The 26574-nt window shown below is 42.9% G+C and overlaps 1 protein-coding gene across 18 annotated transcripts in view; it reads left to right on the forward strand.

The window, feature by feature from the left end:
• The window catches only part of LOC149443234 (neurexin-2-like), a 2355461-nt gene that overhangs the window by 1126906 nt on the left and 1201981 nt on the right, over window positions 1-26574 (forward strand). For all 18 annotated transcript variants that reach the window (XM_089655720.1, XM_089655731.1, XM_089655727.1 and 15 more), the window contains one exon: window positions 21160-21631. In XM_089655720.1, coding sequence (XP_089511846.1) covers window positions 21160-21631 — 472 coding nt within the window. The remainder of the gene's footprint in view (window positions 1-21159; window positions 21632-26574) is intronic.

Here is a 26574-nt window from a genome sequence, read left to right on the forward strand (position 1 = left end):
CCCAGCTTCTGAAACTCTTAAAGGGCGCCAGCGCCAAGAGGTTAAGGAAACCTCTGTAATGACAGCGACCTCCATTGAACTTGAGTGGTAGATGCATATGTGCGGTAGCATTATCTCAGGAATGTAAGTCCAGCAATTATCATTGCAGAGCATGGATTTCATCCTGTTGCCCTTTCACAACACTTTCCAGTTCAGAAAATTTTTCTTGGTAGGTAACACCAAACTCTTGCAGCTCTGAAATATGAAACCTGATAGGAGCCACAGCAGTTGCTATACTGTAGCGGCCTCCATGTTTGGGTTATTAACAGATTATTCTGTTACAATCAAAGGTGACAGAAGACACGGAGCACTAATTGGCCTTCACCAGAGCTTCTGATGGTGGAGGTGAATTTTGCTGCATGCTAATGCCAGGTCACAGTCCCCACCAGGAGGTAATCAATTTGGGGTGTGATGTCAGATGTAGCAGGTAGTGGTCAAGCAGAAGTGTAAACAAGTGTAAACAGTGTTGGTAAACAAGCCAAAGGTTGGTGGTTGTAGGCTGGGATCAAATGGAAGCGTAGATGAGGAACAAGCCAAAGGCCACTAACAAACGTTTACAGGTGGGGATAAGGTGGAAGCATACTCGAGGAACAAGCTAAAGGTTAATAATAAATGATACTGAAGATGTGGATAATAGCAGAAGTGTAAGGAGTACGATTTTGGCAAGAGGAGAGAACAATAATCAGGCAAACACAATGTGCAAAACCCTGGCTTAAATAGGGAGTTAATTTGAGGAGCAAGGAGTTCAAGCTTCACCAGAAACAAGACAGAAAGTCAGTTTGTCCAAGGGAGGCAGGGAGCAAGTGGCTGTACAAGAAGAGCTTGCTTACGTAGCACAACAATATGTCTGTATTCTGTAAAAGGGGCAGTACTGGGAGTTGAGTAGGAGGTGGAACCAAGGGACAGTGCTTGGATGTGGGTAGGAAGCGGAGACAGGAGTGACTAAGGAGGGGGGGGGGGATTCTTGCACCTATTCTCTGAGAAAAATAACCCTGGGTACGGCCCTATAAAAAAAATCCTTGTATACTGTAAATGAGATACGTATAGAAAGCTACCTCAAATAGAGCTTAAAATTGGGAAAGTACATAAAGTGAAGGTGAAGGATTATAACAAAAGATAATATTTTTTATTTTAACTGCTTTCCATCCAGCCACTGTGGAAAAACGGCCACAAGGTGGCACCTATTCATCCCGCCGATCGCGGCCGTGGGTGTCAATCACAGGGTCCCAGCCGGTCATTACCTGCCGGGTCCCGGCGATTGCCAGCAAACAGTGACACAGAGCACAGCTGCATTGTTTACAATGCAGCCTGCTCCCTGTCAGTTCCTAACACACTGATCCTGAGAGCGGAGTTTAGCTCTCAGGATCAGTGTGTTCCTGTGAAGCACCCCCCCCCCTCCCCCGCCCATTAGTAAAACACTACCCTCAAACAGTTAACCCTTTGAGTAAAAATGTTAACCCTTTCCTCCCCAGTGCCATTAGTACTGTGTCTGTGGTTTTTTTTGCACTGATCACTGTATTGGTGTCACTGGGGATGTCAGTGACCCCAAGTCAGTTCCCCCCCATTGTCAAAATGTCCACCGCAGTCCCGCCATAAGTCGCTGATCACTGTCATAAATTGCTGATCACCACCATAAGTCGCTGATCGCCGCCATTATTAGTATAAAAAAAAAATCCCAGTATCTTTCCTGCCATTTGTAGACGCTATAACTTTCATGTAAACCAATTAATTTACACGTATTGGGATTTTGTTTAGCAAAGAGATGTCGCAGAATACATTTTGGCCGAATTTTATGACGAAATTTGATTTATAAATTTTTTTACTGGGCATGTTTTGTAGCAAAAAGTCCAAAAATATTGTTTTTTTTTCTCAAAATTGTCAGTTTTTTTTGTTATAGTGCAAAAAATAAAAAATGCACAGGCGATCAAATACCACTAAAAGAAAGCTCAATTCGTGGGAAAAAAAGGACATAAGTTTAATTTGGGTGCAGTGTTGCATGACCGCGCATTTGTCAGTTAAAGTAACGCAGTGACGTAACACAAACCGCTTCTGTAACCGCTTCCTGACCGCCCTATAGCAGACATACTGCTACAGGGCGGCATGGGTACACAAAATCATATATATATATACATGATTTGCGCTCCCGTGGTTTTCACGCCCCTCCCAGATAGCGTCAGATTGCCCATCAGTACACCAGTCATCACATTTAACCCCTTGATTGCCAGGAAGACGCTCATGCACAATAAACCTCCATTGCTAGTATAGTGTCTGAACGGATCAATATCTTTGATCAGATCAGCACTATACCAGCGTTCACATTAGTATAGCGTCCCCAAAAATGCAGCGTTAGTGGGATCAGCCCCGACACCTGCCAGCCCCTATGTTTAGCCCCTACGCTTACCCTCCCCTTCTCCCCCAGCAAGTGCAGTGTCAGTAGGTCACTGTCACTTGATACATTACACACAAAACCGCAGTGTTCGCAGAATCAGGCCTGATCTCTGTTAGCACTTGTCAGTAAATTTTGATGACTCTCATATGCAGCAGAGTGCCAGTACTAGTGCCACACTACCTTTTGGTGAACTGGCGAGTACCAGCAGTCTAGTACATCTTGATCTTAAACATACCTCTTAGATTGTAAGCTCCCAAGATCAGGGCCCTCCTAACCCTCTTGTATTGAACCGTATTGTTGCTGTATTGTCTCCCGTTATACTGTAAAGCGCTGAGCAAACTGTTGGCGCCATATAAATCCTGCATAATAATTCCAGCACTGCAGTATCATTTGTTGATGTGGCGAGTCCCATAAGTCCAGTACAAGCCGGTGCGGTGGTGAACACAAGTATTGTCCCGCAGCCACCAGGAATTTGCACACAGGCCCGTAGAGCTCCTAGTATCCTTCCGGATGTGCTTGCAAATCCCGATTGACAGCCCACAAATTCTGCAGCACCCGTACTTCCCCCATTCACTGCCCAACCCGGAAATCAGGTGGAAATAGCAAATTTTTTTTTTCCAAAAAATATTTTATTAATATGAGAAGAAACAAGATAGCATATAGAGCATATACAGCTATAGATAATAGTCATAACATAAACATGACATGTTGCCTCCCGTTTCACAGACGGGACATATTATAAACAGTAATACAAGTCAAAATGGGGTAGAACGTTACTTCAGACATATAATGTAGACCAGTGGATACGCAGAGGAAAGAGGCTCTATGTATGTACATGCTGTCACTGCTTGAGTGCCAGCAATTCTAAGTGATAGGTGATATGGAGGTTAGGGTAGGAAAAGCTTTGGATGCTGTGAAAGTCATGGTTTACATATTTATAGCTTGAGTGAGTGATATAGTTGTAGTTAGTCATATTTGTGTGGAAGTAAATGCTCCATTTTGTTGGTGAAGAATGAATGATAGGGTGGTATAACAGGTGTGAAAAGAAAAGGAGGTCTGAAAGAAGAACAGCAAGAAAAGGAAATGTAGAATGGGGTGGTGGGGGGAATATGGGGGAAGGAACAGAAAAAAAAAAAATAATAAATATAATAATCTGGGGGGGGGGAGCAAGGGGTTATGTGACCCTAGAATGCATAGGTAATAAAAAATTTCACTTAGGTCACCTCCCTAAGTATTAGCCGAGCCAGAAAGGTAGCAATAAGGCTTAGAATATAGTACGTGTAAGATCGGTCAATAGGGTAACCCGTGGATCAACAATCCCATAAGGCATGTCATGATATAGACCCACAGCCCATCCTTACACATAGTAAAAGTGTCTCCGGTGATCCGGGTATTTCCCAATACCGCATTGTATTAAGACATTCAGTCAGGGGATATAGATTGATCCTTCACTATTAGATTATAGGTAGAAGTGGATTTGAAATGACTCCAGCATGCCAAAGTTTTCCTAAATCACTCGGGATGTTCCTTAGCTATAGAAATCAGCTCCTCCATTTCCTCAGTTTTGTCGATCCTAGCAAACCATTTTCATATAGTGGGAACATGTGTTGAGCGCCAGTGGACTGGGATACATTGCTTTGCAGCATTTACCATGTGCATGGTGAGTGATTTGCAGTATGTCTGAAATGGAAGAGCGGTATGGTGAAGCAAAAATTGTGCGGGGGAAAGGTCTAGTGCATACGTAGTAACTTTTGCGATTGTGGATTGAACTTTCCCCCAGAAGGGTTGCAACAATGGGCATTCCCACCAGATGTGCAGGAGTGTACCCTTCGTTTGATGGCATCTCCAACACAAATCAGAGATGTTGGAGTCGAAGCGATGAAGCAGGGATGATACCATCTAGAGTATACTTTAAAGTTACTTTCTTGTGTGGAGACACACACCGATCCTTTGTGGATGTGTTCATATATGTGATCCCAGTTGGCAGGCTAAAGGTGGATTTGTAAGTCAGTGCTCCAGGCCTTGCAAGCTTTCCTAGTTGAGAGGTCACTGGTGTTTTCGAGACATGTGTAGAGCAGGGATATAACATGTCTCTGGGGAGAGTCCATTGAGCAAAGTTTCTCAAAGGGGGTAAAATGTCTAGTATATTCTTTTAGATGTGGTGAGCTGTGGATAAAGTGGTGGCGTTGTCTATACATCCACGGTGTTAAGGTCACTGTAGGCCATTTATGCAGAAGGAGGTCTCTAGATAAGAGTAATCCGCCTTTGAAGAGGTGGTACAAACTCATGCCGTCTGAGTGGACCCCGGGAGGATGAAAACTCTGTGTTCCTGCAGATCTGATGGTAACAAGACAAAGTAGGGCCTATGAGAATGTGTTCCTTAAGTTCAGATGGAATGTGAGAGTTGTGCAGCCAAGGGGAGGTGGCGAGCGGGGTCCCCGAAAAAGCAGTCTCCAATTCAACCCAAGCCTTACGCGCATGGTTCGTGGACCAATCGACTATTCTTGCCATTTGACAAGCTTTGTAATAACGGGAGATGTCAGGAAGCCCTATACATCCACACGTTTTGGGCATGGTCAATTGGTCAAAACCAATTCTAGGGCGTTTATTACGAAATAGAAACGTGGTACATAGTGTTTTGTAGGATTTGAAGAAGGAATTGGGCAATTTGAATGGAATCGTTTGTAGTAGGTACAAAAGTCTTGGAAGCACATTCATTTTGAGTATAGCTGCTCTGCCAAACCAAGAGAAAAAAGATTTATCCCACGTTTGCAGATCTTTGGTAATGTTACGCAGGATGGGTAAAAAGTTTTTGGCGTAGAGCTCTGTAAGCTGGGTTGGCAAATGGATTCCTAAATAGGTGATGGCTTCTGATTGCCACGTAAAGGGGAAATTAGATTTCGCTTGTCTCAGCGCATCCTGGGTTAAGGAGATATTGAGTGCTTGGGATTTATTGATGTTTATTTTAAAATTGGCCAAATACTGAAACAGTTTGAGATCTTGTAGTAGGTTAGGTAGTGTAATGTGTGGATGTGGCAGGAAGAGTAAAATGTCATCAGCGAAGGCCGCTATTTTGTGAGTTTTGCCATTTATAGAGATCCCTTTTATATTGTCATTCCATTTAATGCAATTCAAAAGAGGTTCCAACGTAAGAATAAATAAGAGGGGGGATAAAGGGCAGCCCTGTCTAGCCCCATTGCTTATGGAAACGGCTTTTGAAAGGAGGCCATTGACTCTCACTTTAGCCGTCGGTGCAGCGTATAGCGACATGATAAAGTTCAAAAGACGGGGAAGGAGCCCAAGGCCAACCAGAACTGCTTCCATATAGTCCCATGCCAATCTGTCAAAGGCCTTTTCAGCATCTAAAGAAAGGAAAAAGCCAGATTGTTTCTTCTGTGTTAACCAACGGTGTATGTTGATTGCCCTGATCGTGTTGTCTCTAGCCTCTCTACTGGGAACAAACCCCACCTGGTCTGTTGAGATAATAGGATCTATGATATGCAATAAGCGATTGGCCAATATTTTGGCAAAAATCTTGAGATCAACATTCAATAGGGATATCGGGCGATAGTTTGTAGGTAATGTCTGGTCTTTATTTTCTTTAGGAATTAGTGTGATATGTGCTTCGGAGAGATAGCGCATGGACTGTCCTGGGGTACCTAGTGAGTTGAAAGCTCTAAGGAATGGATGTGCTAAGACCTCAACAAAAGATTTGTAATATGTGGTCGTAAGTCCATCAGGTCCCGGACTTTTGCCTGGTTTTAATTGTGCAATGGCCTGCTGCAATTCTTCCAGTGTCAAAACACCATCTAACTTTTTTGCAAGTCTAATACAAGAAAAAGAAAGCAATGACACAAGGAGGTAGGTGGATGTCGGCTAATTGTGAAGGAGAGAGGTTCACGTGGTAACATGGGGATAAACGTAAGCGCTAATAAATATAAAGGTGTGTTAGTTACAATAGGTAATCATTTGAGCGTGAGAGTCGAGGCGGTCACTCGTGGATATATAGGTAGTATGATCTGAGGGCCACTGCTAATGTGTTTAGTCATGTGTACTACTATTTGAGGAGGGCATGAGGGTGCGACCATGTCACAGGATGTGGTGCAGTTATATAGTTACAATACTAAAGTATCACAAGGTAAGCAATACATAATAGTAGCGATTCCTCTAATCTGCGCCTGGTCATACGTCAAATAGTGTGTTCAAAAAAGACAGTGGGATAAGATCTCTTATGTCAATGTAGACTGAAACGACATTAGTTGTATATGAAATTATTGAAATATCAAATACGTAATGCAATAACAATCAAAAATGTAGGTCAAGGGTCAATCCTCAGGTTAAACTGCAGCTCAATAGTCCTACTATAAAAGAAATATTGATCTCAACCGGGACGTAATACGCTGTACGACAGGCCACCACCATACACAAAAGTCAAGCTCCAGATGCATGTGGTTATGAAAAACCACTAAGGAAGTATCATGTGGTAGTGGCCAGTCGAGGGCGTGGTCCAACATAAATCAGATACACGTAGTTATGAACTCACAGGTATAAGGCGCATTCCGAAACTGCTCGTAGATCATCAAACGCATCTGGCGGGCAACTCAAGAAGACTTCAGTATATCAAAATAAGGTAAACATAAGATCATAATCACATGATCTATCCTATCTGGGGAAACCAAATGGAAAGTATGGTAAACTTCAATGACTCAGACATGAGAAAAGCAATCTGTAGCACTGGATTTCAAAATCGCAACATGCTCCGGTCTCAACCGAGGCCACCAGCACGGTGCGATAGGTCATCATTGACAGATCCTACAAACTTCAAAGTCGGCAAGAGTATTGACTACAGCCCTGTGGACACCGCTACCAAGCAGCCTGCAGAAGGCAAGAGCCAACATAATTTCGGCATCCCCAAACAAAATCAGTGTACACATATAACGAGCAGATATTGTACATGAGAGTGAGGACAGTCTAGTGTAACATACATACCCTGGCACCTCGTCTCAAGGTATGTCGAATTTCCTTTGAGGGTGAAATTGGACCAGGATGTGGAGATGAAGCATTGCAAATATTAGCTCAGATGCAAGAATAGCCAATACATGGATAGGCGGTAATGCACTGATGTGGGGAGAGGAGGGGACGGAACAAGTGTCACTCATGACGTGCCTTACGGCGTGCTGGAGAAGCTGGAGGAATGTCCCCAATATTGAGCCGTCGGCTTGCAGGAGAGGATGAGGTGCGGTGGGAAAGTCTGCATCGCCTCGTTCCTACATGATGTCCAGCAGAATGGGCCTCCATTGGTTCCTCTTCTTCATGGGAAGTGAGATGGGATTCGCCTGACCAATTGGGTATGACCACTTTTGGAATGTCAAGGGCCTCACAGAATGGTGCTACATGCCCGGGAATCTCAGGAGAGCTGATCTCCCCATGTGTGTTGCTGAGAGGCCAAAGGGGAATTTCCAGCGGTAAGCAATACCCCTTGAGCGTAATAGATCCAGTAAAGGGCGTAAGTCCTTTCTGCGTTGCAAGGTCAGAATGGATAAATCTTGAAAAAATTGAATGTCTGCTCCATTGTAGAGCACACGATTGCGATCCCTTGCTCTACGCAATATGTCTTCTTTGAGATGGAAATTGACTAGGCAACAAATTATGTCTCTCGGGGGGTCAGTCTCTCTACCTCTCGCGCGCAGCGCCCTATGAAGGCGTTCAAATTCAATCGGAGACTCATGCGGTCTTTCTAGCAGATCATTAAAAATGGTTAAAATCGTTTGGGTGAGTTGACCAGAATCGATTATTTCAGGGACACCACGTACCCTTAAATTATGATGCCGCCCCCTGTTGTCTAGATCTTTGATGTGACGATCAAGCTCTCTTAGGTGCATAGTGTGCGTATCTGCCAGCGTGCGAATATCATGAACGGCATGGTCTTGTGTGATGACTTTATCCTCCACCGCTTCAAGCCTTTGGGCTACCGCCTGCATGTCAATATGTAGATCTGCTATTGCCGCAGAGAGGGTCTCTTTAATATCTGATGCAATCGCTTTCAAATCCTCTATAGTGAGAGGTGGGGTGTCAAGATGACCGGCTGCGGGTATTGTGGCTAGGTTCCTGCTTTGCGAGTGAGGCGTTTTATGGAGTGACTGTGTGGGAGAAGCAGGGGCGGAGGCCTCATTATGTTCTGGTGTCTGAGACTGGAATAACTCTGGGATGCTGTGACTCGTGGAAACGTTTGGCCTGCGGGGGATCTGGACTGTGGGGTAGCGGGTCTCTTATCCAGTTTCCCCATAGTAGCGGCGTTTCTCCTTAATTGTATCAATACTTCCACCTCCTTGTGTCGGGGCTCCTGTAACTAAGCCACCATGTTCTCTGTGTCCAAGCTTGGCCCCTCAGTGCTTATAAACTTATGTGCTACTCTGTGATAAGAGCAGGGGCCACAGTGAAGGCCTTAGATTGTATGTGGCGATCAGTGAGCACTGATCTTGGTGTGTGTATAAACTCCGCAGAGTATTGAATCCCGGGTTCCTCAGGGGGGGTGCCAGGGGCCCCTCTATATTCCCCAGGTGCAGGACTGCAGGGATGGTGGCTCTTGCGGGCCCTCTGGTGGCTCAGTAAGGCCTATTGTAGCGAGGGTGCCTCGAGGCCTTCATTACAGGCCATATCCCCTGGTCTGAGTGGGGGGGATCCGATAGTCTGGGGGGGGGGATTGCCTGCCGTTCCAGGAAGGGGGTCTCTGGTCCACAGGGACCACTTCAAACCACACTCACCCGGCTCCTGTGTGGTGATGGGTCCAGCCGCTGCCGCGGCTCCAGAAGGCCGCACCAGGCCGCAATGGAACGCCGCCGTGGCAGGGGGGTGACATGCACCTGGCTCACCTCCGCTGTGCACCCGCCCGTGCCGTGGTGACCCCGCCTTGCGCTCCGGATCCGCTGCAGCCCGGATGAGTTCAGCAGCCGCCGCGGCTTCAGCAGGCCGTGCTAGGCCGTGATGGAGCGCTGGCGCGGAGGGGGGGCGATATGCACCCGGCTCACCTCCGCTGTGCACCCGCTAGTGCCGCGGTGATTCCGCCTCTTGCTCCAGGTCTGCAGCTGCCTGGATGGCAGCGGATTATCTTTTCCTCCGTCAGAGCTCCGGATCATGCGGCTTGTCCGGTCGCCATCTTGGACACGCCCCCGGAATGAGTAAGGGGTACTTGTACCACTACCCATTCACTAAAGGGTTAAATTCAGTAAAAAAATAAAGAGACCAGTCTTTTGAAAAATTCCTTTAACCACTTGCCCTCCTGAGGAAATACCCCCCCTTCCTGACCAGGCCTCTTTTTGCTACTCAACGCTGCACTAATTCAACTGATAATTGCGCGGTCATGCAATGCGACACCCAAATTTACATCATTTTTTTCACACAAATAGAGCTTTCGGTGGTATTTGGTCACCTGTGCGCTTTTTATTTTTCAGGCTATAAGCAAAAAAAGACCAACAATTTTGAAGAAAAACAATATTTTTTACTTTCAGCTATAAAAAAAATATAGTAAACTCAAAGTTAGTTATAAATTTAGGCCAAAATGTATTCTGCTGCATGTTTTTGGTAAAAAAAATCCCAATAAGTGTGTATTGATTGCTTTGTATGAAAGTTATGGCATCTACAAACAATGGTATAGATACTGCAATTTACACCATTTTTTTGCTATACAGCGCTGCTCTAGTTTAACGGACAATTGCGCGGTCATGCAATACAGTACATAAATGGAATTTATGTCCTTTTTTCACACAAATAGAGCTTTCTTTTGGTGGTATTTGATCACTTGTACACTTTTTATTTTTGCCGCTATAAACAAAAATTTTTGAAGAAAATTTTTTTTTTTTTTTTTAAAAACAATATTTTCTCATTTTGGTCATAAAAAATATCCAAAAAAAACTCAAATTTCATTATAAATTTAGGCCAAAATGTATTCTGCTACATGTTTTTGGTTAAACAAATCCAAGTAAGTGTATATTTATTGCTTTGTGTGAAAGTTATAGCGTCTACAAACTATGGTATAGATAACGAAATTTACACAGCTTTTACTTTCTGACTGCTCATCACATTTCTTGAGGTGCTAAAATACCAGGATAGTACAAACACCCTCAACTCACCCCTTTTTGGAAAGTAGACACCCTAAGCTATCTGCTGAGAGGCATATTGAGTCCATGTAAGATTTATTTTTTTCCACAAGTTTCTTGAAAATTACAAAAAAATTTTTTTTTACACAAAGATGTCATTTAAATTATTTATTTCTCGCACAAGCCATGGGTATATATAGAATTACACCCCAAAATACATTCTTATACTTCTACTGAGTATGAGGATACCACATGTGTGAGACTTTTTTGGAGCCTAGCCACATACAGGAGCCTGAAATCCAATGACCACTTTGAAAGTCTGAAGGTGCGTAACTTCCTCAAAACCTATCACAGTTTCAAAGGCCCTGACATGCCAGGATAGCACCAAAACCCCCCAAATGACCCCTTTCTGGAAAGTAGACAGCCCAAGGAATTTAAAAAGAGGCATGATGAGTATTTTGCAGATCTCATTTTTTCGCACAAGGTTTTGAAATATAAAAAAAGAATAGAAAAAATATGGTTTTTTTTTTCATTTTCCAAAAACTTGTGACAACAAATGATATCTGCGAAATACTTACCATACTTCTTATCAAATTCCTTGGGGTGTCTACTTTCCAAAAAGGGGTCATTTGGGGGGGGGGGGTTAGGTGCTATCCTGGCATTTCAGGGCCTCTGAAACTGTGATAGGTAGTCTGGAAGTGTAATGAGGAAATTATTATTATTATTATACAGTATTTATAAAGCGCCAATAGTTCGCTCAGCGCTGTACATTACAAAGGGGGACAGAACATGTGACAGAACAATACCAATACAATGCAAAACATGAGGAGATTGAGGGCCCTGCTCTTTCGAGCTTACAATCTAGGAGGGAGGGGATGGTGGCACAGGAGGAGATAGCTGTGGGGGATGGAGTGGTAGAAAGAGTGGAGGAGGTCGGCAAGTTAGCAGGGGGTGGGGTAGGCTTCCCTGAAGAGATGGGTTTTCAGGGTGCGCCTAAAGAAGAGGAGAGTAGGTGATAATCTGATGGGTTGGGGCAGGGAGTTCCAGAGGATGGGTGACACCCTGGAGAAGTCCTGGAGGCGGGCATGGGAGGAGGAGACCAGGGAACTAGAGAGAAGGAGGTCTTGTGAGGAGCGGAGTGTGCGTGCTGGGCGGTACTTGGATATTAGGTCAGTGATGTAGTTCGAGGCAGTATGGTGGTGTCAGGGCAGGAGCTGAGGAACGGACAGGCAGGCCTAACAATGTAACGTACTGGCTGACGACAACCACCACCCACAGACCGAAGTCCCTCAGGGCGCGGAGTCTAAGTCCCAGGCTGCCCTTCACCAGGGCCCCTGATGGTGGGGATGGACTTGACGCAGCCAGGAACCAGGTCGCGGCCCCCGAGACACCTCAGCTGCGGTAATGGCCGCCGTCAATGGCGTGTAACTGGTGGAAGAGACAAAAGAGTAGTCAGACAAGCCGGGGTCAACAACAACAGGACAAAACGGTACAGGACAGCAGACGAGAATCACAGGTCACGAGCCGGGTTCAGCAACAGAGGGTCAGATCAAAGGAGAATACAAAGAATAGTCAAGTCACAAGCCGAATCAGAATACCAGGAGAGTCACAAGAGTCAGAACAGAGTAATAGCAACACAAAGACACAAGACACAAGTGCAAAGAGCATGTGCGGGCCACAGGCTTATATGTCATCAGCCACACCCCTCTGGAGGATGGACCACAGAAACCTGAAGGCATAAAAAGGTTCCCATCATGCACAGCAGAATCCAAGATGGACGCCAGCACATGGAGTAACATAACCTCAGGGAAAAGGTAGGACCTTGACAGGTGGACAGCTTTGTACGTTAGCGTTAGGATTTTGAATTTGATCCGTTGCGCAATCGGAAGCCAGTGGAGGGATTGGCAGAGGGGGGTGGCGGATACAAAGCGATTGGAAAGGTGAATGAGTCTGGCAGCCGTATTCAGGATCGACTGAAGCGGGGATAGCCAGCGGCGAGGCAGGCCAGTGAGGAGGGAGTTGCAGTAGTCGAGTCGTGATATGATGAGGGAGTGGATGAGCTGTTTAGTGGTTTCTGGGGTTAGGAACGTGCGGATTTTGGCGATGTTGCGGAGGTGGAGTCTGCACGAGTTTGTTAAAGATTGGACTTGGGGTTGAAAGGATAGGTTGGAGTCCAGAATGACACCAAGTACTCGGGCCTGCAGGGCGGGTTTGATGGTAGCGTTGTTGGATGTGACGGAGAAGTCAATAGGGGGTGGTGTCCGGGCTGGGGGGAAGACAAGAAACTCGGTTTTGGAGAGGTTCAATTTAAGGAAGTGGAGTGACATCCAGTCTGATATGTCGCTCAGTAGGTGTGTGATTCGGGCTGAGACCAAGGGGGTGAGGTGGGGGGTTGAGAGATAGATTTGTGTGTCGTCGGCATAGAGGTGGTAGTTGAAGCCGTGAGAGTGTATGAGTTGGCCAAGGGAGGAGGTATAAATGGAGAAGAGAAGGGGCCTGAGGACAGAGCCTTGAGGGACCCCAACAGAGAGGGGGAGTGAGGGGGAGGTGGTAGCATTATAGGTAACGCTGAAGGAGCGTTGTGACAGGTAGGATGAGAGCCAGGAGAGAGCAGAATCTCTGAGGCCGAGGGAGTGTAGTTTTTTGAGGAGGAGGGGGTGGTCGACTGTGTCGAAGGCTGCAGAGAGGTCAAGGAGTAGGAGCACTGAATAGTGGCCATTAGCTTTGGCGGTTAGCAGGTCGTTGGAGAGTTTGAGTAAGGCAGTTTCGGTGGAGTGTAGGGGACGGAAGCCGGACTGTAGGGGATCGAGAAGGTTGTTGTCATTGAGGTGAGAGCATAGGCGGGTGTAGACTAGGCGCTCGAGGAGTTTAGATGTAAATGGGAGCAGGGAGATGGGTCTGAGGTTGTTCGGGTCATTAGGGTCCAGGGAGGGCTTTTTAAGTATGGGGGTGATGTGTGCATGTTTCAGAGGGGAGGGGAAAGTCCCGGAGGAGAGGGAGATATTGAAGATGTGGGTGAGGGAGCGTAGGATGGAGGGGGAAGGAGGTCGTAGGAGTTGTGAGGGGATAGGGTCGAGGGGGCAGGTGGTGAGGCGGGCATCAGAGAGGATCTTGGAGACTTCCTCGGTGGTAGTAGGGTCAAAGGTGCGGAGTGTTGGGGGAGCTTCAGTATGAGGAATGTAGGGTGGGGTGGAAGAGGAGGTCAGAGCAGTGGTGGGGCCGTGGGAGAGGGGTGATGAGGGGGTAGCTGAGTGAGGGTTGGAGAGAGTTTGAGCAGCGACGAAGTCCCTGCGGGTTATGTCGAGGAAAAGGGGGGATAAGGGGGTAGCTGTGTGAGAGGGGACGGGTTGAGAGGGCATGTGAGTTGTGGCAATGTCCTTGCGAATTGTGTCAATCTTGTTTTTGAAGTGATTGGCAATCTCAAGGGCAGTGAGTGAGGTGCTGGTGGTGGGGGTGGAGAAAGTAGAGTGTTGAAGGCGGAGAAGAGTCGGCGAGGATTGGAGGAGAGGGCCTTGATGAGGGTCAAGAAGTAGGCCTGTTTGGCAGCATGGAGGGAGGAGGTGTAGGTGTGGAAGGCAGATTTGTAGCGGGTGAAGGCTTGTTGGGATTTGGTTTTGCGCCATAGTCGCTCCAGGGCACGACTGTGTCATTTGAGGGTTTTGGTGTGATCAGTCTGCCAAGGCTGGAGCGGTCGGGGTCTGATGTTGCGTGTGGTTAAAGGCGCTAGTGAGTCAAGGGCTGTTGAGAGCGTGTTGTTGTAGGCAGTCGTAGCCAAGTCGGGGCAGGACAGGGGGAGGATGCTGTCATAGAGATGATCAGCTGCAGAGTGGAGGGGGGCAGGGTTAAGGTTGCGGAGGTTACGGCTGGTAGTAGTGTGACATTTGGAGGGGTAGGCGTTGGAGGACGAGGAGATAGAGAAGGAAATAAAGCCCTTTCAAAGCCTGAAGGAGCTTATTGGATTTTGGGGTCCTGTACTTGGCTAGACTGCCAAAACGTCTCTCACATGTGGTACCCCCATACTTGGGAAAAGTAGCAGAATGTATTTTGGGGAGTAATTCCACATATACCTATGGCATGTGTGAGCAATAAATCATTTAAGTGATAATTTTGTGTAAAAAAAACAAAAAAAAAACTTTTGTCATTTTCCAAAAACTTGTGGTAAAAAAATAAATTCTTCTATTGATTCAACACATCTCTCAGCAAATAGTTTGGGGTGTCTACTTTCCAAAAAGGGGTCATTTTGGGGGGTGGGGCATTTTATGCCCAGCAGTAGAAGTTTATGCCACACACCACTCTAACCACCTGAAGATCAAGCCTTTTCTGACACTTTTTTGTTCCCATGAAAAAAATCTGTATTTTTTGCTAGGAAATAAATTTAAACCCCCAAACATTATATATTTTGTTAATGCAAACACCCTAGTGAATAAAATGGTGGGTGCTGAGATTTTTTTATGTCACATAGTACTCCCACAGCGATTTTTCAAACACAATTTAATAAAAAAACACTTGTTTTATTTTTAATGCACAAAAACACAATATATTGTGTATTATATATATATATTTAGTACTGCTTGGACCTTGAAGAAGGGGACACTCCCCAAAAGCTTGTCCTCAAAATTGTATGTTAGTGCAAATAAAAAAAGTATCACGGACAGTACTCAATTGTTTCTGTCGCAAATCCACTAATACGGCTACAATCACCTCAAGTAAAATATAAAAGATGCTGGTATGCCAAGTAAACAGATACCAAACATGACATGCTTTAAAACTGCGCATGCCCTGTGCAATGGTAACAAACTGCGTAAGTTTTTATTATCCATAAGCAAAGTTTTAAAAGCTTTACAAGCTACCATGTTAGACTTACAGAGGAAGTCTAGTGTTAGAATTACTGCCTTTGATCTGACGTTCAGGGCAATACCTCACATGTATAGTGCAACCACTGTTTACATACCGACACAGGGTCAACGGGGGGGGGGGAAGGGGCGAGGGTGTTTTGTTTTCTTTAAGTTATTTTGATTTTTTTTAAATATTTTTACACTGTCACTTTCTTTTTCTTTTTTTTTATCACTTTTAATCCTATCACAGCTAAGGCAAATATCCATTATAACTTCAATGGGCATTGTCATATATTCTTTTTTTTTTAAATCTGGGGTCTATCAGACTCTAGATATCTCCTCTGCCCTTACATTGTCTAATCAAACCAAGATCGGTGTGATCAGATGCTTTCCCAATTTACAAATGGCGCTGTTGATATCCTGCGAAACTGAAATGATGAAATGCTCGTAGCTTCCGAATTCTTAGACTATAGAGATGATTGTCATCATTCAGCTCGATGGTCAGCAGGCAGAAACACCAACTGCATTCTCAGGTTCCCCCGATGGCACGGGACTGCCCGAGAAGGCCGTGGAAGGCAGCGGAGGAGGGGGGTATCATCTCCCACTGCTTGCAAAAGCAACCCTGCAGCTAATTAGCCACTAAGATTGCTTTTACTTGAAAGCCGATTGCCGGCTGAAAAAACAATACCAGGAACAATACCTGCAGCCATAGGCATCATCCTGGTATAACCATTCAAAGTCCAGTGATGTACCAGTACGTCGCTGGTCCTTGTGGACGTGCCCATATGTAAAAATGCAGAGTCATTCATGAAGGAATCACTGTTGGTATCCTTAATGAGGTAAAGATGATAAAGATGGCAGGGCCCTGCTTCAAGGGGTTTCTTCACCACAACGTGCGGACTATAAACCACCTTAATATAGATGATAGTAGGTCCTCCGTCTCTTGTTGTATATAGTTGGTGCCTTGCACCTGGATAGTGAATCATATTGTCCCCATCCTGCAATGAAATTGACCCCTCTTAATGATATAAGAAAGTAGGAAAGGATACCAACAGTGATTCCTATATAGGGGCTGTATTGCCATTATTCCATCATCCTTTTATTATAGGAGCATCCGTACCCCCATTTATATTTCCAATTTTTATAATCTTTACCATATTAAGGATACCAACAGTGATTCCTTCATGAATAACTCTGCATTTTTACATATGGGCATGTCCACTGTGAATCTGTACATGTTCACCACCATTATTGTCTATAATTATTGTGTAATAAAGCATAATTTTTGGGAATTATTCTGAGTATCGCATTCTGTCCATGATGTAACCACTTTTCTGTGAATCTCTTTTTCACAACCCTTCTTTTTTGTATGCATGTTTTTTGGTTACTGGGCAGAAACCATATATTGGGTGATACAGTATATTTATGAACCTCTACCCTCTCCTATTCTTTGTGCTTCTACATCTTGACCCCACACTTGCTGGGGAGAAATTGTTTGAATGCAGCCAGAAAAATTAATGAGGGACTCATCAACGCAGATTTTTTTCTGGGGAGTATAGACATCTGAAATATTTTGGTTAAGGTGATTTACGAGGGGCTGAATTTTGTGGAGTGTATTGTCGTTGAAATGAATAAAACACATTATACTTTCATATCTATGCCTGGCCATGGCAGCAGAGAACACGGGATATGATGAATCGGGTCTGGGGACCAATACAACCGCAATTAATTGTTTTTAGTAATGCCCATGTTGAGGGTTAGGCCCCAAAAAAATTTTAATTCGGAAACCGTAATGGGTTTCCATGCGAATGGTCTGGCAAGGTTTGAATTTGGGTTGACGGTGATAAATTGTTGTGCATATAAATTGCTTTGATCCACAATCAATGCATACAGATATTCTGTGAAAAACAGCTCCAAATAATCAAGGGAGTAGTTAACTTTGCTGTTTCCACCTGAATTCCGGGTTGGGCAGTGAATGGGGGAAGTGCGGGTGCTGCAGAATTTGTGGGCTGGCAATCGGGATTTGCAAGCTCATCCGAAAGGATACTAGGGGCTCTACGGGCCTGTGTGCGAATTCTTGGTGGTTGCGGGACAATACTTGTGCTCGCCACCGCACCAGCTTGTACTACACTTATGGGACTCGCCACATCACCAAGTGATACTGCACTGCTCGTATGTGAAAGACCTATGTAACACCCTGCTATTATTAAGACTGCAGGATGTTAAGAGACACAAGGTGGGAGTGTCCTGCAACTCAGTTTCACACATCCTGGTGAAAAGCTTTATGGATTTTGTATGCTGAACTGCAGGACTTTGTTAGAAGGCTGCTAATTGGGGACTACATTTCCCAGAAGTGTTTGGCTTGTGGGTGGAAGTATATAAATGTAGAAGCCCAGGAACAGAGGCAGGAATTGAGCTGGGAAAGAACTGGAAGGAAGTTGTGAGGAGAAAGTTGTGCGGAATGCTGGAGGACCGGACCAGGCCGCAGAGAGAGAGGGAGAGTGGAGAAAGAGGGAGGAATAGGCGACCGCTGCCATTGCCAAAGAATCTGGAGAACTACTCTGTTGCCCTGGAGTGCTGCAGGCAGGAATGAACGCTACAGGAAGAACCGCAGAACTGCTGGGGGCCCCAGTTTTCAGTTAAACCACCAGCTACTCGGATGATGCCACAGATCGGGTGAGAGAGTCTCAATCTCCAGCCAATTAAGTTGTCACTGACATTCTCTTGCAACAGCCATTCTCTATACAGTTACTAACATTGTTCACCAGTTGCACAAGTTGAGGCCTAGTTCACCTGGCCTATTAGCAAACACATCTCCAGCATAAACCTGTCATCAGAGCTTGCTGCAGTGTCCACCCTCTGCTGGCCAAGCCACACCACTCTCTTCTGCAATTGGCTTACATCCATTGAGGGACACCTGTCATTCTTGCCATTTGCTATTGCAGCCTAGAGAGGAATGTACCCATTGTTAACAATTGCCGCTGCCCACCCCTTAAACCTCTTGCTTAAAGGATAAGTTCACTTTTTGCACAAAAATAATAAATGCACATTTTTTTGCAGGGAAAAAATGTACATTTATTATATTTGTCTGCAGGAGCCTGTAAAGCATTGAATCAGCGATCAGTAGATTGCTGGTGTCATGCAGGGTCCAAAGTTATTCCTTGGTAGTTTCTCTTTTGCTCACTGGGGACAGAAACATCTCAAAGTGGAGGCACTTGGTTAAATTCTGATTCGGACGTCCAGAACTGATTGAGATTTTTTCTGTATGCGTTGGCCTTTGCTTAAAGTTACTAAAAGTAATAACAGTTATTATTCACATGCCCACATTTTTTGCTACTTTACTGTGCTCATACTCAGCTCTAATATAAACAAAGTATCAGTTCACTCTAACTTGTGTGTGAATCTATTACTGTGACCAGAAATGTACGGTGGTGTCAGCAGGTGTTGGGCTTTTAGAGTGGGGTCAAGAGTGACAGGGAGCCCGAAAATAATTCAGCGACCCTTAAGGGGGTAGTGCTACATAAATGTAAGAGTAGGGTAGTTTTTCCAATAGCTGAGATGTGACGTGATCTGTAGAAGTAGTATAATTGTAGATATAGTTTCATTCTGAGTTTTTAAAGATACAAAGTTCACAGTATTCAGTAATCAGTAGACATATGTTCTTCAATTAGCATTTGAAAAAGACAAAGCCAGCTTCTAGACTAGCCTTCACACCTAGATGCCAATATCCCATCCAAATAGACATAGGTTGCCACCTTCCTGAAGTCTCAAAGAAGAGCCCTAGCCATTTTGGCTAAAAGGAACAGCAGGGGACAGCCAGAAGGCCCTGAAATGTCTGCCAGCATTCATTTGTATCAACAGATCAGAGGAATCTATTTCATCTCCCATAAAAGCTAAAATATTAGTTGCAGAGAGATGAAAATAATTTCTTCTGATTGGACACATTTACATTTAGACTTACATATACATGTGAAACTGTATATGTACCATATGTAGAATCCCAGAGAATCATGCAAAACAGTTGTAGGGCGCCTGATTGCGGCAGCTAGGCAGTGATTAGTAATGTCAAGATCGGACTGGCGTGCTGGTGTCAGAAATCCTATCCTTGACCCAGCCTTTGGAACTGTCCAGGGCCCATTTGATCCAGGTCACTTCTGAACACCAAACGTCCTGTGGGCTGGGAGGGGTTGATTGGCCAAGGGCTAAAGTCCAGCCTGCATGTATATCCTAATACACTGAGGAGCATGGGATATGGACGGTGTGATTCATATGAAGCCAGTTCCATTTGACTGGTGAATTTTGGACCTTCTTCTGACTTGCTTCAGTCACAGGATAAATGTTGGTATGCTGTTTTTATCCCTTTTTATTTCCATAGTAAATTGCCAATTGTGTATGTCTTTTTGTCTTTTTTTCCCCCTTTTTTTGTAATTATTATTCTTTGTGTATATTTTATGCACTGCCACTTTTGGGATATTCAGTTTGTGACACATATAACTCTGCATTTAAACTACCGTATATTAGATGTATTTAGATGTAACCGTCAACTTTATAAATATAACATAAACATTTTGTTTTATTCTTACTATTTGTTTTGAGAACTGTCCTCACAGACCCAGGCACGGGTTAACATCCAGATTGTCGGCATTCTGCAGTGCAACTGCATAAAATGAGTGAGGATAAGGGAGAAATCTGCATCACATAGTGGTTTGATTCAGGGTCTACACTTTAGCAAGCCTTAAAAATGTATTCCAAAGCTGCAATATGCTCACCTGCATGAGTACACAGTACATAAATCCTCACCTTGTAAAACAACTCAGGCAAAACATTTGTGTATGTGTATATATATATATATATATATATATATATATATATATACACTTTTCTCCTTTTTTTAATCTAAGTGATTACATAACCTCTTCTCTCAGCTGCATAAGGAGCTCAGAGAGCTGGGGTGGAGCAGCACACAGATCTTCATGTCAATAGTAGTCTGATCATTGGAGGAGAGCAGGCTTAGTTCTCAGCACAGCCAGAAAACTGACCATGCCTATCAGTTTTTAATAGGAAAGCAGAGGGGACTAACAAACGCCAGAAAGATCACACAAAGGGAGCAATACAAAGAGAACAGGTTATTATTTTTATACTAATACATGGTACAGCAGACACATAACGGGAATTTGAAATGTTGGGCTTACACATTCTTTAAGTTTTAGTTCAGAAGGCATTTGTCTCCAGACCAAGACTGAGACTATTATTTACAATAATATGTAATAGAGGCAATGATGAAGGGGCTACCTGCTTGTAGCACGTTGTGATCTGCATTGATTACACAACTGTATTACAGTATAGAAATAATTATTTGTAGCTCCTGGGATTGAATGAATTGAATCAGGAAGGTATGTGAAACAGACATGTTTCTTGTTCTTACTCCTTGAAGGTACAGTGCAGACTGCAAACACTTTTAATGTACATTGGCCTGGGCATGCCACAAGAGGAAACTAGTAGCTGAGTGAATTTCTGGCAGATCAACGTATATTTGTCTTTTAAAAGTAAAAGGGAAAAGAATATGGGGAAATGTGCATGTATTGGAAAGATGTACTGCATTTTTTGTCCTGACATACACTTTAAACAAGCCGAGCATTTTCACATGTACTGTATATACAGTATGTTTTATTAATACCTAATAATCCATAAGAAAATTTTTTGTATGTTTGGCTGCGTTATCAAACATAAGGTCAATTTGCATGTACTATTCCATTGCTTTCCATAACTCTTACTTTTATTATTTTCCTTTCAATATAAGGTTGTCTACAAAAATAATGATTTCAAGCTTGAACTGTCCCGTTTGGCTGCTGATGGTGATCCAAAGATGCGACTGAGTGGCGATCTTTTATTTCGATGTGAAAATGTTCCTTCTTTAGACCCTGTTACATTTCAAATACCAGAGTCATTTTTGCGCCTTCCCCGCTGGGAGACCAAGAAAGCTGGATCCATATCATTTGACTTTCGAACCACTGAGCCAAGTGGTCTTCTTCTTTTCAGTCAGGGAAGGCCACGAGCCAGTGGAAATGTACCAGGAACAATTCCCGGAGCAGTTACTACTGGACGACCTGAAAGACCACCGAAAGCGGATTACTTTGCAGTGGAATTACTTGAAGGAACTCTCTATCTTCTTCTTGATCTTGGGTCTGGTGGAATTAAAGTGAAAGCAAGTCACAAAAAGGTTAATGATGGAGAATGGTGCCATGTTGACATCCAGAGAGATGGCAGAAAAGGTACATTATTAATACATAACCTAACATACAACTGTACTCTTGCTTAAAAGAATGTCTGCAAGGAATGTATGTGTTATTTTTAGCTGTGAAATGTCAAATGATAGACTGAATAGGCAATAGGCTTTCTTTGTACCCTCCAGTTCTTAAAGTCACTATAGTGTTAGAAAGATGAGAGTGCCACACTAGTTTTTACATTCCATAAAAAGTTTATTCCATATAAAAAACCAATGAGATTCCAGAGTTCAACACTCCCATTTAATCAGGGTTTAAAGTATCAGTGGGGCTGTCAGCAGTTTTTTTAGATAATTGTTTTCACACAAATAGACCTTTTTTGTGGTATTTTATCACCACTGGCTTTTTATTTTTTGTAATATAAATGTAAAAAGATTTTGAAAACAAAATCACAATATTGTTTACGCTCTGCTATGAAACATATCCAATTTTGTTTTTAATCTAATTTCTTTATACATTTTGGCCAATATGTATTCTGCTACATGTCTTTGATTTAAAAATTCCCAATAAGTATTTATTGATTGGTTGGCGTAAACGTTATAGCACCTACAAACTATGGTATATATACTGGAATGTTATACTACTAATGGCAGTGAACAATGACTGGAACTGTGAGGCAATCTGACACTAACTGACGCTGGGGGGAATAATACACTGTCAATGTACTAATGACACTTGCTGGGAAGGGGTTAACATCTAGGGCGATCAAAGGGATTAAATGTGTGTGTAATGTGTACAAAGGTAAAAATCTGCACCAACCGGATAATAGTGAATATTATTATGATCAGCTGCAGTTACTAAAAGACAGAAAGCCTGTAGGCAATATACAGTGTAGCCGTACTATATTACTGCGAATAGCTATCAAAATACTACAAATTACCCAAAAGTGACTGTGCCAAACATTAATTAAATATATAAATAAAATTTAAAAATCAAATGAAAAATAACTAAAAATGTGTAAGCAATAGTGATGGGCTGAACACCCCTGTGTTCGTTTCGCAGTCGAACATTCAACTTGGCACTTAGAACTTAATGCACGTCTATGGGACTCAAATTTGTAAATTCAAAAGTGCCCATGCAAGTTATTGCCATAAAAGGGGTATGGGGACTCGGGTACTGCCCTGAGGGACATAAATCAGTAAAACAAAAATTTTTAAAAAATACAGTTTTTAAAGGGGCAGTCATTTTTTCAAAACAAGAAAAACATCTTTAAATATCATACCTGGGGGTTCCTCTTAAACTACCTGCAAAGTTGCACATCTGTACAATGTATAGAACCTGCTGCAGCAGGACTGACATTTTTTTTTTTATATTTTAGGTCTGGTAGGAAGGTTAGAAGGGACCCCACAAAATAAAACAAAAACAAAAGTGAGTGGTGTTCCCCCCTAAAAACCATACCAGGCCCTTTAGGCCTGGTAGGACTTTTAAGGGGAACCCCACCTCCCAAAAATGGGGGGAGTGCATGGGGTTCCCCCTAAAAGCCATGCCAGGCCCTTTAGGCCTGGTAGGACTTTTAAAGAGTACACTACCTTCCCAAAATGGGGGGAAAATGCGTGGAATCACCCATAAACTCCTATCAGACCCTTGATCCAAGCACAGGCCTTGCAGGGCTGCAACTTGCCAGGCCACATGTTGATAGGGACAAGGACCTCTTCCCCACAACCCTGGCCCAGTGTCTGCATGCAGGTGTGCTCATTAGCATCAGTATACCCCTTTAAATAAGGGAGCAATCTTTTTCCACCCCCCCCCCGTGACTGAGTAAAGGGTACTTGTACCACTACTCATTCACTAAAGGGTTAAATTCAGTAAAAAAATAAAGAGACCAGTCTTTTGAAAAATTCCTTTAACCACTTGCCCTCCTGAGGATTTACCCCCCTTCCTGACCAGGCCTCTTTTTGCTACTCGGTGCTGCACTAATTCAACTGATAATTGCGCGGTCATGCAATGCTGCACCCAAATTTACATCATTTTTTTCACACAAATAGAGCTTTCGGTGGTATTTGGTCACCTGTGCGCTTTTTATTTTTCAGGCTATAAGCAAAAAAAGACCAACAATTTTGAAGAAAAACAATATTTTTTACTTTCAGCTATAAAAAAAAGTATAGTAAACTCAAAGTTAGTTATAAATTTAGGCCAAAATTTATTCTGCTACATGTTTTTGGTAAAAAAAATCCCAATAATTGTGTATTGATTGCTTTGTATGAAAGTTATGGCGTCTACAAACTATGGTAGATACTGCAATTTACACCATTTTTTTGCTATACAGCGCTGCGCTAGTTTAACGGACAGTTGCGCGGTCATGCAATACAGTACATAAATGGAATTTATGTCCTTTTTTCACACAAATAGAGCTTTCTTTTGGTAGTATTTGATCACCTGTGCACTTTTTATTTTTGGCGCTATAAACAAAAAAATTTTTGAAGAAAATTTTTTTTTCGTTTTAAAAAAACAATATTTTCTCATTTTGGTCATAAAAAATATCCAAAAAAACCTCAAATTTTGTCATAAATGTAGGCCAAAATGTATTCTGCTACATGTTTTTGGTTAAACAAATTCAAGTAAGTGTATATTTATTGCTTTGTGTGAAAGTTATAGCGTCTACCAACTATAGTATAGATAACGGAATTTACACAACTTTTACTTTCTGACTGCTCATCACATTTCTTGAGGTGCTAAAGTACCAGGATAGTACAAACACCCTCAAATCACCCCTTTTTGGAAAGTAGACACCCTAAGCTATCTGCTGAGAGGCATATTGAGTCCATGTAAGATTTATTTTTTTCCACAAGTTTCTTGAAAATTACAAAAACATTTTTTTTTACACAAAGTTGTCATTTAAATTATTTATTTCTCGAACAAGCCATGGGTATATATGGAATTACACCCCAAAATACATTCTTCTACTTCTACTGAGTATGAGGATATGACATGTGTGAGACTTTTTTGGAGCCTAGCCACATACAGGAGCCTGAAATCCAATGACCACTTTGAAAGTCTGAAGGTGCGTAACTTCCTCAAAACCTATCACAGTTTCGAAGGCCCTGACATGCCAGGATAGCACCAAAACCCCCCAAATGACCCCTTTCTGGAAAGTAGACAGCCCAAGGAATTTAAAAAGAGGCATGATGAGTATTTTGCAGATCTCATTTTTTCGCACAAGGTTTTGAAATATAAAAAAAGAATAGAAAAAATATGTTTTTTTTTTTCATTTTCCAAAAACTTGTGACAACAAATGATATCTGCGAAATACTTACCATGCTTCTTATCAAATTCCTTGGGGTGTCTACTTTCCAAAAAGGGGTCATTTGGGGGGGGGGTTAGGTGCTATCCTGGCATTTCAGGGCCTCTGAAACTGTGATAGGTAGTCTGGAAGTGTAATGAGGAAATAAAGCCCTTTCAAAGCCTGAAGGAGCTTATTGGATTTTGGGGTCCTGTACTTGGCTAGACTGCCAAAACGTCTCTCACTTGTGGTACCCCCATACTTGGGAAAAGTAGCAGAATGTATTTTGGGGAGTAATTCCACATATACCTATGGCATGTTTGAGCAATAAATCATTTAAGTGATAATTTTGTGTAAAAAAAAAAAAAAAAAACTTTTGTCATTTTCCAAAAACTTGTGGTAAAAAAATAAATTCTTCTATTGATTCAACATGCCTCTCAGCAAATAGTTTGGGGTGTCTACTTTCCAAAAAGGGGTCATTTTGGGGGGTGGGGCATTTTATGCCCAGCAGTAGAAGTTTATGCCACACACCACTCACTCTTCTAACCACCTGAAGATCAAGCCTTTTCTGACACTTTTTTGTTCCCATGAAAAAAATCTGTATTTTTTGCTAGGAAATACATTTAAACCCCCAAACATTATATATGTTGTTAATGCAAACACCCTAGTGAATAAAATGGTGGGTGCTGAGATTTTTTATGTCACATAGTACTCCCACAGCGATTTTTCAAACACAATTTAATAAAAAAACACTTTTTATTTTTAATGCACAAAAACATAATATATTGTGTATTATATATATATATTTAGTACTGCTTGGACCTTGAAGAAGGGGACACTCCCCAAAAGCTTGTCCTCAAACTTGTATGTTAGTGCAAATAAAAAAAGTATCACGGACAGTACTCAATTGTTTCTGTCGCAAATCCACTAATACGGCTACAATCACCTCAAGTAAAATATAAAAGATGCTGGTATGCCAAGTAAATAGATACCAAACATGACATGCTTTAAAACTGCGCATGCCCTGTGCAATGGCAACAAACTACGTAAGTTTTTAATATCCATAAGCAACGTTTTAAAAGCTTTACAAGCTACCATGTTAGACTTACAGAGGAAGTCTAGTGTTAGAATTACTGCCTTTGATCTGACGTTCAGGGCAATACCTCACATGCATGGTGCAACCACTGTTTACATACCGGCACAGGGTCAACGGGGGGGGGGAGGGGGCGAGGGTGTTTTGTTTTCTTTAAGTTATTTTGATTTCTTTTTAATATGTTTACACTGTCACTTTCTTTTCTTTTTTTTTATCACTTTTAATGCTATCACAGCTAAGGCAAATATCCATTATAACTTCAATGGGCATTGTCATATATTCTTTTTTTTTTTAAATCTGGGGTCTATCAGACTCTAGATATCTTCTCTGCCCTTACATTATCTAATCAAACCAAGATCGGTGTGATCAGATGCTTTCCCAATTTACAAATGGCGCTGTTGATATCCTGCGAAACTGAAATGATTAAATGCTCGTAGCTTCCGAATTCTTAGACTATAGAGATGATTGTCATCATTCAGCTCGATGGTCAGCAGGCAGAAACACCAACTGCATTCTCAGGTTCCCCCGATGGCACGGGACTGGGGGGTATCATCTCCCACTGCTTGCAAAAGCAATCCTGCAGCTAATTAGCCACTAAGATTGCTTTTACTTAAAAGC

This window comes from Staurois parvus, unplaced genomic scaffold (genome assembly GCF_062004578.1).
Source record: "Staurois parvus isolate SC_StPar_1 unplaced genomic scaffold, SC_StPar_1.0 ptg000866l, whole genome shotgun sequence".
Lineage (NCBI taxonomy): Eukaryota > Metazoa > Chordata > Amphibia > Anura > Ranidae > Staurois > Staurois parvus.